The sequence below is a fragment of the Accipiter gentilis genome, chromosome 6 (assembly GCF_929443795.1).
Source record: "Accipiter gentilis chromosome 6, bAccGen1.1, whole genome shotgun sequence".
Classification (NCBI taxonomy): domain Eukaryota; kingdom Metazoa; phylum Chordata; class Aves; order Accipitriformes; family Accipitridae; genus Astur; species Astur gentilis.
In genome coordinates, this window is record NC_064885.1 from 5,025,691 (window position 1) to 5,041,068 (window position 15,378).

The following is a 15,378-nucleotide window of genomic DNA, read 5'->3' on the forward strand; positions in this document are numbered from 1 at the left end:
ATCACTGATAACTTTGCCACCAGACTTGACTGAGGCCAGGATTTTATCTCTGCACTTCTCCTGGTGCCCTCAGTTTTCAGGCAAGCTTTCTTACTTGCAGTACATATTCTCACTATACAGCCTGCATCTTCAGCTTTCATGCACTCAGCACCTTGCATTCAAATCAATAAAGCCACCAACAAAGCACCTAAGTACAGTAAAACTGAACTGGATCAATGGGATACACTTCTTAACTGTCTGTCTGTATGTTTCTAAATTCTAATAAAAAGGTTCAAATTTCCAGTTACATATTTCATTCTCTGAAAGGTCTGAGCCTTTTTGTATCTTTCTGATCATCACAATCAGACACCCACACTATTTATTTAAGGATATATTTTTCCCATGACCTTACAGACTCACTCCTCTGACATGGGGAGCTCATGGAAGGAAGTTCATTAGAAGTTAAACATGATGAAGCGCCATAAAGCCTATTTACCTTGTAGGGGGGGAAAAACAAGCCCAACAGCAAAGAATTATGTGGGAAAAAAAAAGAAAAGAAAAATAATAAATTGAGCCTCTCTGCAGCCTTATAAAAAAGTTGCACATAGCCTGTGATTCTGCATGGGCAGATGTCCTCTCTCCTGTGCATTGTCTAATCAGAGCCCTTTTGGACTTAAATGAAATAATAATAATAAAAAAGCAAATGGAGTGCAATTTTCATGGCAACTTGGAAACAGATGTAACATTATTTGCAGTAAGTCTTTGTACTGTGAATGGAAAATTTTCTAGTTCACACAAATCTCAGCTATTGTTTTCTTTGCAGTGCAAACTTGGGCCAAATATTTTCTGTCATATTAAAGATGCAAACAGTCAGTTTCACTTTCTGTCCAGTACAACCATGCACAAAAGCTTCAGAAGCTGCAGTAAAACACTTGATATTTATTCCTCCATGAACCCCAAAGAGATATTAGAAAAAAAATAATTTGGGCTTTCTTTTTGCTTGTTCTCTTCAGAAAGTGAAAACAGCTTAGAAAACATGTCCTGTTTACGTGTAATGTTACAGACTAGTACAGCACTGGCAGATGTGCCCAACGTTTATGGGAGCTTAACTAACTCTTAATATTAGATCAATTAGATACTAACTCCTGGTTTTCCATACACCATGAGAGCGAGCTTTCTAGCTCAGGAGTGTGTATTCATAGATTAATTACTTACAGATAGCTTTCTCAGCTATAAGTAAATTCCCCAAAAGGTACATTTACAAGTTCAAAACCATGGCAATGACTTGTGACCTGATAACTGGTTTTGTAGACTAGAGCACCTTCATCTCACTATGTTCTCAAGACCAGACAGAGCAACCACCAAGAAAACGTGTAGCAGTGCCACATTAAAGAACAGCACCTAAAGCAGCTCTTACGTGAACATTTTTTCTCTTCGCATTGTTACTGAAGCATTCTTTTTTGCATATTCGAAGGAGAAGGGAAGAGAAAGCATCTCCGTATTTTATGGTAATGCAGGACTCACTTTTTACTTGTTTACAAGCCCTCCTCTTGCTAAGCTGAACCTCGTCTTTGCCACACATCTCTAGTGCAAATCAGTTACTCAGACTTGTTCTTCTCAAGATGGAGGGAGTTTTGCCCTGCTCAGCAAGTACTCATGTCCTTTAAGTGGATCATTTGCCCATACATTACCAGAGCAATTTAAACTTTAAGCTAAATCCGGCAGCAAAGTCTAACACATACATAAAGAACAACAGAACTTTTGGTGAAGATGGATGTCCCTTTTTGTTTGCAGTGCAGCCAAATACTTTATAAATTTGACCCTTCTGCCACCACAGAAATGTCCAGCATCTGACTTATCTACACTGTTTTAGACGTATCATTGTAGCAGATTTTTCAGTTGAGTTAGTCTGTGTTTGCATTAGAGGTATCTATACCACTTGTATTTTAGCTATGCTCATTTTACCTTCACTGCAGATCTGCAGAACTATACCAATCTTTGTGAAAATTATGCTGGTATCACGGCACAGTAAGATAAAACAAATGATCTCTCATTTTTACAGCTACAAGAAAGTCCATTGTTGCAGCACATAAGATGATGAAAATTTACCAAAAGCACAGTTTACAGTACCATTTATATAATTACTGAAGTGACTTTTATCTTGCACAAGTTTCAGACCTCACTCTCTTGCTACTCCTCCCTCACCCAGCAGCAGAAATAATTGTGACAGTACAGAAATTAACTTTGAACAATACAAGTCCTAGTTCTGAGCTGGGCTGCTGCAAGTATTAAGCCTAGTGCGGGAATGGTAACAGAAGTGGACTGTAAAACTTTTCTCCTTTTAAAGCAACTGTTCAGCTGGTGTAGTGTTGGAGCTATGATAATTACATGCCAGCTCAGGGGACACCTCTGCAAATCTGGTGCCTGACCTGTACTGTTCACAAGTAGGCAGGGTCCAGTGCTCTATCCTAAAACAGTCTGGAACAGGCTGTCTGCACGCCCATCTGCTCACCTACAGTAATGGGGTGCTGCATGGTCATGCATGTCCTTTTCCACTCCCAGACATACAGCAAAGAACTTTTCTGTGGGAGATTCATGTGGACTCCAATCTCTAGGGCTGAAATGTGAGTACAGTTTGGGACCATATTTGTGCAGAAGATTTGAGTTGTCTTTAATTGAGGTAACAAACACGGTGACAACATCAAACACCTGCTGAAGGATCAGTGTAAAGCAGTTGTCTGATGGAGACTGAACTAGTCCTGTCCTAAGAATCCTGGCTATACCTGAGTCATTGTTTAAGGCAAGGGACTGCTTAACAAGGATTTGGTCTTTAACACAGATTTCATCATAGGCTGACTGACTGAAGCTTTCTCTTTACAAGTTCAAAGGCAATTCAAAATGTCATGTTGATTTTATACCTGCCTGACCAGGTGAGGTTACAGAGCAAGTCAATCATCTTGCTTTTCAGATATATTTCCCCTCTTACACCTTGAAAATTCTACTCACTCACTTGTAGATCATGCAAAGAAAGAGGAAGCAGCATGACTCAGCTCCACACTACAATGGCTGGAGCAGATCCAGACCTAGCAATCCTTTGGGCTTTCCTTACCAAAATACAAGCCTGCAGCTTGGATAATGTAAAGCATCCAGTGTTTGTATAAGAAATGTTAGATGGGGAGCATGCCAGCTGCAGTACTTAAGCAATGCACTAGGTCTTTACATTGATGGAAAACTATTTTCTGAAGAGTTAGGAAGGGAACAAAAAACGCCAAAGGGCTCTAACCTTAAACAGTGCCTACGGAAGACAAAATGCTAAAGAGGAACAGCCTCCTGAACTGTAATCCGTAGACATGAATTTACATGGAAATCTAGTGGTAGATAACATTAATTTAGCAAGTTTCACATCATGCCATACTGGCAAATATGTTTGTATAATCTGTAAATTACATAACAGAGGCATAGAAAAGCCACTGACCTTAAGGAATCCAGGAACCTTAAGTAAGTTTCAAAAACCCTGAGTCCCAGTGCTTTGTCTAAACTGCTGGAAAACAGTACTCTAAAAATTAGCTACTCCAAAAATTCAGTGTCATCTAGAAACTATTCCTGATCCTCTACCATTTTACTAACACCTGATCCACAGCTGTTTTCAATAAAGAGCATCCACATGGTGAGTTATTGCAGAGTAAATAATGCGCTGTAAACACCCTTAACTTTACTGTCTAAACAAGCTCTGAGCAAAATTCAGCAAGAACTTCACTTCAGTTCACTCCCCGAATGCACAACAAAGTCAGATGATTTGATGGTTATCTCATAGCAATCTGACGTCAGAGATAAAGACCTCAAATCTAAACCTGTTCCTCAGAACAATGTTGTACATTCTAGTCCATGCCCAGAAGCTCCGGGCAATGGGATGGATAGGTCTTTTCAGGCACTGCATTCACCGGGGGAAATCATGTATCAGTCATTACTTACATAAATACGTATAATCGTAGTAATGAAAGTAATAAAGAGGCATGATCCAAGCTATTTCTCTGAAATGGTCCTCACCTTCCTACAGGGCAAACCAAATTATTACTTGCAAAAAGCAGTCCTCTGGACTGCGTATGTGGGGGGATGACTGAGCAGCATCGGGAAACTTGCATCACATACTAACCAACCTCACATTGCGTTAGAGGACGGAAGGCCAGCAGGCTTCTGGGCTCTGTGTTAATTTCAAAAGATGGTTCATTGAGCAGACTTTATGCTTAGCAAAGCTTAGCAGCTTTTTTCCTTATCCCTCCCCAAAATGTTTTGGGCATTGTAATATGGTTGTACTACAAAACTTGACATTATCCAAAACCAGTTCATGAGAAGTGAATGGAAACATCTCTTTTCATTCCAAAGGAAAAACAACTCCTGTGCTGTTTTCGTAAGTGAGCTGAAAACTTGGAGAGAAACCTAAAGCTAAAAAAAGCAAAGAACTCAAGAAGATTCATATTCTGGACTGTGGTTTCTGTTGCCTTAGCTCAAGGGAAAATATGTTCATGGGAAAAGGACCTGCCTGAAGCCAGATTTTTTTTCAACTCTGACTTTTCTAGTTGGCGTGGCTTTAAATCAATATGTTGCTATTAAAGTTATTTCTTCATAAACAAAAATATTCTTTATGGATTGTATGATAGTTGTTTACAATTGAAACAACCATTTGTACCATACTTCCTAGCAATTGGTATCTAGTTCAGCTCCTATCAATCCTAGATAGACAGCGATCAGGCAATTTAAGAGGCCTTTACAATGTTAGTTCTGAGTTTCACTGATTCAAAGTGTTAAATCACCTTCCCAGAAGGGAGTACCTGAATTAATCCCAAAACAAAGAAGTGTCAGCTTTATCACCTACCTTTGTACCTACAAACAACTGAAGAAAAGAGCATCACACCTTAGTAAAACAGAAATCTTGTGTGGCTTAATTTGAAAGAATCGTACTGTCATGTTATTATGAACTTCCTTTAATACTGCAGTTCACTTTTGTCTTTAGCCAGGACTAAACCAGATTATAAATATAACAGAATGCCATACTATGACGTAAAGACTAGCCTACAGACAAACCTGCCACAGGCAATTCAGAGAATTTGTAATTGTCTGTATAATACTGCAACAGGTGTAACAAAATGTGATAGTGCTGCTCAAACACACTGTGCCAGACCCCAACAAGTATGGTTATCATTATTCTAAATGCTGTATCAACAGAGCTTAACCTTGGGATTATGACCCCTATGAGACACTTGAATCATCTTCTACATTATTTAGATTTATGTTGAAAGTTAACAAAAATATCTAATATGGTCTTTTTTGAGATTCCTCAAGACTTTTTAGAATGATACAGCAAGCTTTCACTGTATTTTAAAGTGAACTTCACCCCCTATTTAAAACTGCAATGAAATTATGATGTAAATGAAAACTGGTTACCTGTGATCAATGACTGTTACATCGGAAGCAGGAATTCCCAGAAGAAAACAACTCTGTTCCAGTTCTTTCTTACGAATTTCTCCTTGATTGTAATAATTTCCTGAAAATAGCAAACACAGCAACACCATCTAACTTAGTTTAGGTTAGCTTGGAAAGATTTCCTCTTTTCTTTCTCAAAGCATTAAGCATGAGCATCACACATTAAATAGAAGGGCATCATTTGAGGAACAGATACATTGCAGGGGACAGACTCCATAGCTTTTACCTCAGCAACACGCAGCTTAGCTCAGGGTAAAATGCTGAGACAAAGTTGTACCCACCTAGACTACATTTGTCATGTTTGTGCACTGAGTGTGGCTTGCAGCCGTTCATGAGCTTATTTGGCAAGGACATCAGAAATTGCCATGTCTAATCAGATCAGTGGTCCAAACAGTCCAGTATCCTCATCCTAAGACTGACCAAAGTTAAATGCTTCTGCCAAAGACATAGGAGATCTTCCAAAGAACAATTCTGGGATAACCTGCTTGGGAAAGTGCTTCCAATAACCTGTTTGATTAGCAGATGCCTTATTCCTTGAAACATCACAATTTCTAGCTCTTCTGAGTTTTTTGTTTGGACTTTTTGCTTTATTTTGGTATATGCCTAAGCCACTTCTGAATATTGTTAAATTCTTAGCAAGATTTAATATCTCTTTTGGTGAATTCCATAGGCTGACCATGCTTTCGGGGGGGGGGGGGGGGGGGGGGGGGGGTGGGTGGGGTGGGGGTGGGGAGGAGTCTTCTAATATCATATACATGGACTAACTGCTTACACATTAGCTGAATGGAAGTCACCAATATACTACAAAACAATTGAGCAAGATCTTTTCATAAAGACAGGAGAAACAGCCTCTGCAGTGAGGTGGCTAAAAGTTGTTACCACTGGCAAATTTCCAGGTTGTCTCTGTGGAAGAGGTTAGTGGGATCTTATTCCACTTTTTAAAAAATAAGTATTCACAACACATCTGTAATAATGAAACTCCTTAGGAAGGGCCAAAGAGTCACTTCTCCTTCACTGTTAGACATGCTGCTGAGAACTCCCTCCTGTACTCTTAACAGCATAGGCCCACAGAGCCAAGCTGAACAGCGAGTCCAAAGTACCTGGAACAGAATTGTTGAGAAAACCCACAGAAAGCCTGTTCCATGGTGTATTCTCTAAGTGATTAAAGTTTATAGTATAGTCTGGGCCACTTCTAATGAGCAGTAGCTGTCCTGTAACACTAGGACACTACAATACAGTACAGTGATGGAACTAAAAGGATTTGAATAAATGAGGAATTCCATCGTAACAACCTCTGTTCTAAGACAACGGTTTTTTAGAAGTCTGCATCATTCACAGAGGAAATTCAGGCAGAAACTAATATGGCAAGACTGCAAAGAACTTACAGAACCGAAGGAAGATAGCAAACTTTATTTAGATAAGGCATTTTAGAAAAGTTATAACAGACTGAGACCAACAACTAGCAAGGAAATGGGATTCACTATCTTAAAACACTGCCTCCTTCTTCACTGAATTATTTTCTTCCCATATTGCCCTGACATTCCCTTATTTTTTCTTGGCATCAGCCATGCAAAGTCCATGCCAGAGCCATGACGGCCCCTTCCAGAATACTGCCCTGTGCAGGGCAGTACTCGCAACCCAATTTTAGCTTTGAAGCAATAAAATGAAAAAAATACAGCTGAGTATTATTGTATGATTCAAGACTGTAGTCAGCTGTCTTGAATTACACTAGAACTTTTTATTGTTGTGGATGTGAGTAATCTAAATCTAGCATTTCTCTTGAGCAGTGTTGCAATCTGAGCCATCACTAGCAAGCTTTGTAAAATTTTCAAAGAGAGAAAGAGTAATTAGAAAAAAACCCATAATTCTTCTTGAATTCTCTCAGATTGTGAGTGAATGGTTTTAGGAGACTATGCCAATGATAATCTGTGGGTTTGCTAAGGAACACGTCAGCTTGGTGGCCTGCAAGCTTAGATTGCACGTTCCAGCTTCAGCATAATTAATTTAAGTGTGAACCTTCACTAGATGGATTACATGAGTACAGTGGGACTTACTTTAGACTGGTTTTTTGCAAGGCCATTAACAACACTAGTGTTTTAAGATAACGTATCTTTTGCTGCAATGCAGCGTAATAGCTGACTGCAGGTGATGTTTTATCCAAATAGTACGACTGTTCCCAAGATACCTAATTGCTACTGAACTCAAAGGAACAGATCCACGTTCCACAGCTTAAGAAATGTGTCAGGACATCAGGAATATATGAATGCTAACAAGGAAAAGTGGGAAGCTATTGAGAGCAAAACCAGCTGAATAGCTGATGCTGCTGGACTTCGTCCATGGAGGACTCACAATGGAGTCGGCTACTACAGAGAGCAAAGCACATTTATACTGAGTTATTTTTTCAATCAACGATTACTCAGTGTGTAAAAGACTGGGTTTTTTCACACTGCTGTAATTCTAATTCATTCTAAGTCATTTTGACTGACACCTGAAAACTGCAAGTACGACAGTTTCTAAGTAATGATTTTGTCTAAGTGTTACAATTTGCAGTCTTTGATCAACTCGCTTGTCATCATCAATCATACAAACAATGAGAGGATGAACCATTTGAATTGCCCAAAAGACTAATAAGAGGCACAGAAAAATCTATTAGCTCAGTGAATGTACTCTTCTATATGGGCTGCTAGTTCCATTACGAAGACCTGCAAGAGTGTACACAGAAGGCAGTGTCAAACACACTTAATGTTTCATGTCACTGAATCAGGCATAAAGACAAAAGAAAATTTAGCAAAATAAACAGAAACACAACACTTCTTTGGAAAGTTCTCTAATAGCAGGAGTGTATTAGTCCCCAAAACTGAAATGGCAGAGTTGCACTTCAGTAATCTCTCCATAGCCGTGAAAAAGCCAAATGGGATCCACAGACCTTTGTCCCTCAGCAAAGACAACTGAAAGCTCTGCACTAAATCTTGAATGGGAGGTACAGAGTGATCAGTAAAGCCATCACACCACTGGACTTCAACAATAGCTTAATCCCTGCCTTCTCACCTAGATGGTCTGTTATGACAGAAAGCTTTGAAAAGAAAGAACAGAAAAGTTGGCAGTGAACTAGCTGAAGCTTTCAAAAGCACAGAGGGCCCTTTTCCCAAATGTAAGTAGCTATCAGTGTAAGATGTAAATGTTTGTAGCCTAAGTAAGATACTCCTCTCAACAAAAATAAAATAAAAAAAAAACCTTTAGTTTTCACCACAGGCTTATGAATGCTGGAATAGCAGTATGGTCTAAAAGATCAATTCAAATGAGGTTGTTTCTTATGCACGAAAAACTGAACGATGTAATAACTGATGATATATCAGTTCTGCAGAAAAAAAATCTGGAGCTTTAGTAGATAACGAGAAGAACACAAGACAAGAGTGTTACATGCTGAGAAAAATTCTTGTCTTGGGCAAACAGTGAAGCCTATGAGAATCTTTCCATTCAGCCCTAGAAAGGCCTCAGCTGGAGTACTGCTTCCAGTTTTTGATAACTGCACTTCAAAATACGTGAACCAACTGGAGGAGTTCAAAGGAAAATGATGAGAATGATCAGACGTTTAGAAAACATGATCTATGCAGAAAAATTGCAAGAAATAGGGTTGTTTAGTCTGGAGAGGATAAGACAAAAGAGGCAGATAACAGTCTTAAAATATGCAAGAGGCTGCTACAGAGGGATACTCTTGATTTCCATGTTCACAGCAGATAGGAAAAATAAACAAATAAGCTTAAATTACACCAATGATTCAGGAAAAAGTAATTTGAAGAAAGCCTAATGCAGCACTGACACAGACCTTCCTGGAGGTTCTGAAGAACAAACTAGACAATTGTCTGCACCAAGTGAAGATACATTGATGCTGCCTTCAGGTCGACTGATGGACAACACAACCTCAGGTTCCCTTCAGGCCTGTTTTTCCACAATGGGATTGTTATGCAACTGTTTTTAGATGTGTTACAGTGAATGTATCATTATGACATTAAAACGGGATCATCCAAGCAAGTGCTCTACAAGACAACAGAATTACAAGGAGATGCCAAAAGGCTGTGCTAAACAGCGCCTTTTTACAACTTACTGATGCTTCCGCACAATTTTAGAGTACCTGGGCACTGCAACAGGTGATTGGATTGTGAAACCACTGTGCAACCTTCAGATAGAGAGATTCTGCTACAGATTTCTGCTGCTGCAACTCTGCAGAAAATAACATTTTGAGCAAAACCGCCCATGCGCAGCAGCTCCCCAGGGAGCGCGGGATGTTTATGGCAGTGCACCGTGACCCAAAACCATGACGTCAAACTGCAGATGGGTGGCACAGCACCTCCTCCACTGCACGAGTATTACACAGCGGTGCCCCGCTGCCATGGCAGCGCAAGCCTAGAGGGCCGTGAGGTTCAGCACAGCAACGGCATCACGGTGACATCGCACACGGCATCACAGCTGAGTGGCATCGCCCCACGGTACAGCCACCGCTTGCTGCTCCCAGGCACTGACGCGTCGTCACAGCCCGGTGCTTACGTCACAGCTCGAGGCCACGCACGGGAAAGACATCATGGCGGCCTTTCCCATGACGCCACGGGCGGGAAGCCCGGCTTCCGGGGGCTGCCGCGGCGGCACCTCGGGGCTGGGCTCCCCCGCCGTTCCCGGCGCGTCCCGTCGTCGTCCCCCGTCCCCCCCCCCCCCCCTCACCTGCGGAGCAGCACAGCACCGCGGCGCGGGCGCCGGCCCTGCCCAAGCCGAGCACCGTAGGGGCGAAGAACATCGCTTCGTCATCGGGGTGCGCCGTTACCAGCAACGCGCGGACGCCATCCGCCCGCGCCGCCGCCGCCGCCGCCCTTCCCCTCAGGGCGGGCCCAGCCCCGCCGGCCGCGTAACGGCGCCGCAGGCGGCGCGCGCCACCGAGCAGCAGCGCGAGCAGCAGCGCCAACACCACCGCCGGCCCCCAGCCCCACGGTCCCGCTGCCATAGCGACCGGCGGCGCGCTGCTCCGGCAGGAAACGGGAGGGCCGGCAAGAAGGTTCCGGGGCACGAAAGGGTTCCCCCCCTCCCTCTTCTCCCGCCCCGCTTTTCCCCGCCTCGGGGCGGGACCGCTCGGCCGCTGTGCGCGGAAACGTGCCCCGGCCCTGGTTCTTCAGGGCTGCCCGGGGAGGAGGGGCATACCGGGAGACCTCCTCCCGCCGCGCTGCCCTCGCCAGGCCTGGCTGGGTCCCAGGCGGGGAGCGGGGCCCCGCGGGCGGGGTTTGAAGAGGGGGCCGTTCCCCTGGGGAGGTCGGTGGGGAGAGCCGGCCCTGCAGCGCAGCAGCTGACCCTGCTGGTGCGTTAAGAAATAATAACTAGTGACAAAAGTGGAGCTTTTCAGCGTGTAGTACCTTTTATCCCTGCGCTGTACTACTGTGGCAGAGACGCGGGTTAAGGGAAACCTCAAAAGCAAGGCAAGAGGAGCTTATCTTCAGCTGCGTTCTGCTATCTGCAGATCTGCTGGCTATCCCGAGTGTGGCTGCAAGGGAAAAAAAAACCACGTTTGGATACGTCCTAGACGTGAAGTCAACCGTTGGAGAAGGTTGCAGAGCAAAAGGAGACAGGAAGTAGTAAAATAAACACGAAAAGGCAATCAGATACACGATGGCTTGGAAACTTTGCTTTTCAAGGCAAACAGGCAATATGGAAGACGAGTGTATTAAGTCAGCAGTGGTGGAGTACGTTAGCTGGGTAGGTTTAAAGACTAAAATGGCGAAAACAATTCAGAGGAATTCAGTATCTGAAGAGCAGCTAAGACCTCACAAGATGTGTGCCCGACTTGTCTTCCCAGGCTTTTATTTGGGCACCTTTAACTTCTAGGTGAATAGAAGTAGTCATCGGCATGTGTTGGGATTAAAGACTGCAAACACTTCAGCCTGGAGATGTGTCATGTCACCTTAATGTAGCACTTTAACAGAGTGGAACTCAGCTACTGCAGTAACTACACACTTAATACAACACACGTTTTATAAGTAATCCTGTTTGCCACAGGGTGAGCTTCATTAGTCTGAATAAATAACTGTGTGGACTCGCATCCCGCAAAGGTGGGATATGACTTCTCGTATTTAATGGAAATTGTAACAACACGAGACAATTTAATCTTGCCTAATGGTATCTTTTTTCCCCACAGTAAACCTGCTAAGAGATTCGTTTGTGATCTTAGCCCATCCGGAATTACATATTTGCAGTAAAACGCCGTGCGGACCAGAAAGACCTTCTTGAAAAAGCAGGGAACAAATTTACACACTCTTCAGCTCGAGGGGAGGAATCAAAAGACAGTTGAGATTTTTAAACCTCTCTCACATTTTTCAGAAGTCATTCGTCGCTAGAGGCAGAGGCACGACGTCAGTGACAGCGCGGGAGTCTGACGGGGCCCCGGCCGAGGTGCCGCAGCCCGGGGGGGGCGGGAAGGGCTCGGCGGGGGCCGGCCGCCCTTCGGACGACGCTCCGGGCCCGGGACGGGTTCCCGCCCCCCCCTCCCCGCCTCTCAGCCGCCCCATTCATTAGCACGGCCGCGGCCTGCCGGCTCCGCGGGTGCCCCCCCCGCGCCCTCTCCGGGCCCGTTATCACTTATTATAAATTTATATCGATTCGCCTGTAGTGCGGCGGGGGGAGAGCGAGGCGGTGCGGCTCTCCCGCCCTCTCACCCCTCCGGTCAGTAGCATCACGGGGAGAGCCGCAGGGCCTGGCCGGGCCCCTCAGCAGCGCGGCTGCCGGTGGTGACGGGACCCGCTCGCCTCAGAGCCGCCGCGCCCCGCGCTCGCCTCATGGCGGCCGCCTCCCCCCCCCGCCGCGAGCCCCCTCAGCGGGGAGGGGGAGGGAACCCTTCCCCGCCGCACCGGCTGGCGGGTCCTGGAAGGAGCATAGCAGCCCGCTCCCTCACCGCCGGGCCCGCCCGCGGTTTCTCGCGGGCTGGCTCTGCCTGGGCAGCGCCGCATACCGGTATGGCGGGAGGCAAGGGCGAGCCCCCGCGACCGGTAGAAACCGCCGAGCCGCGGCGCCTTCGTTTATTCAACAGCTGCCAGGACCTGGCTAGAGGGGGCGGAGCTCACCGAGCCGGGGGAGGGGAGGCAAGATGGCGGTGGCGGTGGCGCTGAGGTTGAGGTGAGACGCCGCGACCGTCCAGCACCACCAGAGCCTGCCGCCCGGGCCGCCCCAGCGCCGCGCCGTCGGTAAGGGCAGGGGGCCCGGCGGGGCGGCGCGGGGGGGCGGCGCGGCCCGGTGGGACAGCGGGGCCTAGCGCCTCCGCTGTGAGGAGGAGGAGGAGGAGGAGGAGGAGGAGGAGAAGGAGGGGGAAGAGGCGGGGGCCCCGGCCATCCCTTCCTCCTCCCTCCTCACCGGGGAGAGAACCGCTCTAGTCCCCGGGGGGAGGGCGCTGGAGCTGGGGGGGGGGGTCCTTGGGGGAGCCGCTGGGAATGGGGGAGGTGGGCGTATGAGGTGTGGGCTGGGGCGGGGGGTGCCCGGTGCCCGCGGGGGTTTTTCTCCATTTATGCTGTTTCTGTGCGGGAAGGTCCGGAGGGGACGGTGGGGTGGGGGGTGGCCGTGAGAGGTGGCCCTTGCGGGGAAGTTTTTGGAGAAATCCCAGAGCATCGGTGTGTTGGGTGTTGATCCCTGTCCTGTAGGTAGGAGAAGTGCAAGTTTAAAAAAAAAAAAAAAAAAAAAAAGGCCAGTTCTTCAAAATCGGCCAGTTGGACGCTTGGCCAGGAGTGCTTTAGTTCTTGAAGATGTCCTGCTTTCAGAGCTCGTGTGTTGGAGGTGCATTTACGGCCGCCTGCTCCAGCCCCACGTTGAGGTTGTCAGTGGTGGGGAGTTGTTGCTGATGCTGACGCTGAATTATTCATGTAGGACCTGTAAACATCCCCAGCTCCTGTCATATGTGGGCTGCTGGAGGGCACAATGGAAGTGGCTTTTTCTAGAATTATTCTGACTTGATGGTAAAGAACCTTGTACTTAACGATTGTTGTTTTGTATTTAAAACAACTGCGGGTATGGAGTCAGTTGCAGTTAGACAAGGTTCTAGATGGACATATGGACTGCTAGTGTTAGACAGACTCAAGTAAGTAAGTAGCCTGAACAATCTATTGTTGTCCAAAACCTGTTTCTTCTTGTTTAACAGATATGGTCTTAACAAGTGTATTACCTTTTCATGACTGTAAATATTGGTGTGATCTAAGAATAAAAAAAAAGAAAAAGGACAACTTATTACAATGAGAAGGTGATGTCCAGTTCTGAAGACTTTGTTTTATGGCAGCATTCTTGTATTATGCAGTATTTTTAGGTGTAGCACTGTAGTTATGAACTGCTAGAGCTCAGGTAGGGATTTTTATCCTAGGCAGTATGATTTGAGGGGAGAAAAAACGGTGCTATTATAAAAAGCATTACTACTGTGGTAAGTAGGATGGCCACGGGCACAGCGTAAGTGCCTGAATAAGTGGACACATAGCATTGTGTCACTGCACATGAGGACTGTGCAGATCTGTTGTAATTTTGCACTGGAATTTTATTTGCAGAATGTTGTTATTCCTGATTAACTAAACAACCTTGACATTAGGAAAGGAAGTATGTAATATTTGAAGTGGATTTCTAGTTAGCTGAAATCTAGTGTCTTGTGTTGGGGGATGAGAGACCTTCGTGCTTATCCCAAGGATTCAAAAGTTCAGAGGAAACAAGCCAACTACAGTGACCCTTTTTGCGAAAGCATGGTTAATTTTTGCTTGATGTCGCTTTTCTTTGTGAAGTAGTATAGGCTGCTAAGGGAAAAAAAAGTTCTGTTGTGCTCTATGTGCTGCATAATTTGCCTATTTGAAATATACTGTTTGATGTTGGTCACTAAAATACCTAAACTTGTTACTGACACATGGCAAAGAGCAGCATTTTGAAATCTTCTTTCTAAGAGTTATAATATGCATTTATTAATGTGCGGAGAGGATATTACAGGTGTTTGCTCCACAAGTGTTACTTCTCTCTAGCTTGCTAGTTATTGTACGAATCAATTGAAAGTAACTCTCCAGATTGAAATTACATGCACAAAATCAGAGTATAATCACTTTTCTATATTGTGCTGCTGATGATCTATTTTAAATACACTTTATCTTCTGTGAGCACTCAGTTGATCTTTCTGGGCATGTATGTTTTTCATTGTGATCTAAAGGGACCTAGAAAATTAAAAAACTGGTAAAAGTAGGGACTGACTCTAAAGCTTCCTTTCATTTCCACCCCTTTAGTCCCCTTCCACAGTTCTTGTGCTTCTCTAACTGCATCTTCTAAGTTATTTCATTTCTCAGTTACAGTATGAGTGAGAGATGCTTACAGGGAAGGGAAGCTGACTCTGTTTCAACTACTGTTAAATCCATAAAAGTAACTGAAAAAATCTTCTGTATTAGAGAAAAATATTTTCTTTTTTTCTGTGTTACTTTCTTACTACCAGCATTTAACTTACTCTTTCAAAGCTTTTAGCCAAAGTTTTGGTGAAACATTTTATTCCTCTTCTTTTATGATTGCCTACAAAATGGTTTTAATGAAGGTTTTCTTGCATGATCAGAAATACTATTTGGAGTTCTAGCGTGTGTAGCTACTTAAATTTAAGATTTTAACAGTTGTTTAAGCTGGAAGGGATCTACGCCTCATGCAGGTGCACTGCAACACAGTACAATCTTGAGAACAGACTAGTAACCAGACAGTGGTTTCATAATGCAAACAAACATTTCCTGGATGCCAGTCTTGAACTCTTCAAGTCATTTATGTTCTTCAGTCAAATCTGAATCAGTGTTTCGGATTACAAGCTATTAACTGAACGTGTTAACCTTGTCTTTCTACTGTAAATGTTCCAGGTAAAAATTCTGACCTATGCAGGACTGCTGTCTGTAAATATTT

At 44.5% G+C, this 15,378-nt stretch overlaps 2 protein-coding genes across 8 annotated transcripts in view; one reads left to right on the top strand and one right to left on the bottom strand.

Annotated features, from left to right (window-relative positions):
• PIGL (phosphatidylinositol glycan anchor biosynthesis class L) overlaps nt 1-10,832 on the bottom strand; it is an 81,342-nt gene extending 70,510 nt beyond the window's left edge. For 3 of the 5 annotated variants that reach the window (XM_049803049.1, XM_049803047.1, XM_049803050.1), the window contains exons 1-2: nt 10,177-10,822; nt 5,422-5,521 (exon numbers count right to left, since the gene is read on the bottom strand). In XM_049803049.1, coding sequence (XP_049659006.1) covers nt 5,422-5,521; nt 10,177-10,453 — 377 coding nt within the window. In that variant the 5' untranslated portion in view covers nt 10,454-10,822. Of the gene's footprint in view, nt 1-5,421; nt 5,522-10,176 lie in introns of all 5 variants that reach the window. The other 2 variants (XM_049803052.1, XM_049803051.1) reach the window with 1 other exon arrangement.
• A 1,719-nt stretch (nt 10,833-12,551) lies between these two features.
• NCOR1 (nuclear receptor corepressor 1) overlaps nt 12,552-15,378 on the top strand; it is a 74,558-nt gene continuing 71,731 nt past the window's right edge. For 2 of the 3 annotated variants that reach the window (XM_049803911.1, XM_049803914.1), the window contains exon 1: nt 12,559-12,677. The gene's annotated coding sequence lies outside the window, so the exon portion shown is untranslated. Of the gene's footprint in view, nt 12,678-15,378 lie in introns of all 3 variants that reach the window. The other variant, XM_049803912.1, reaches the window with a different exon arrangement.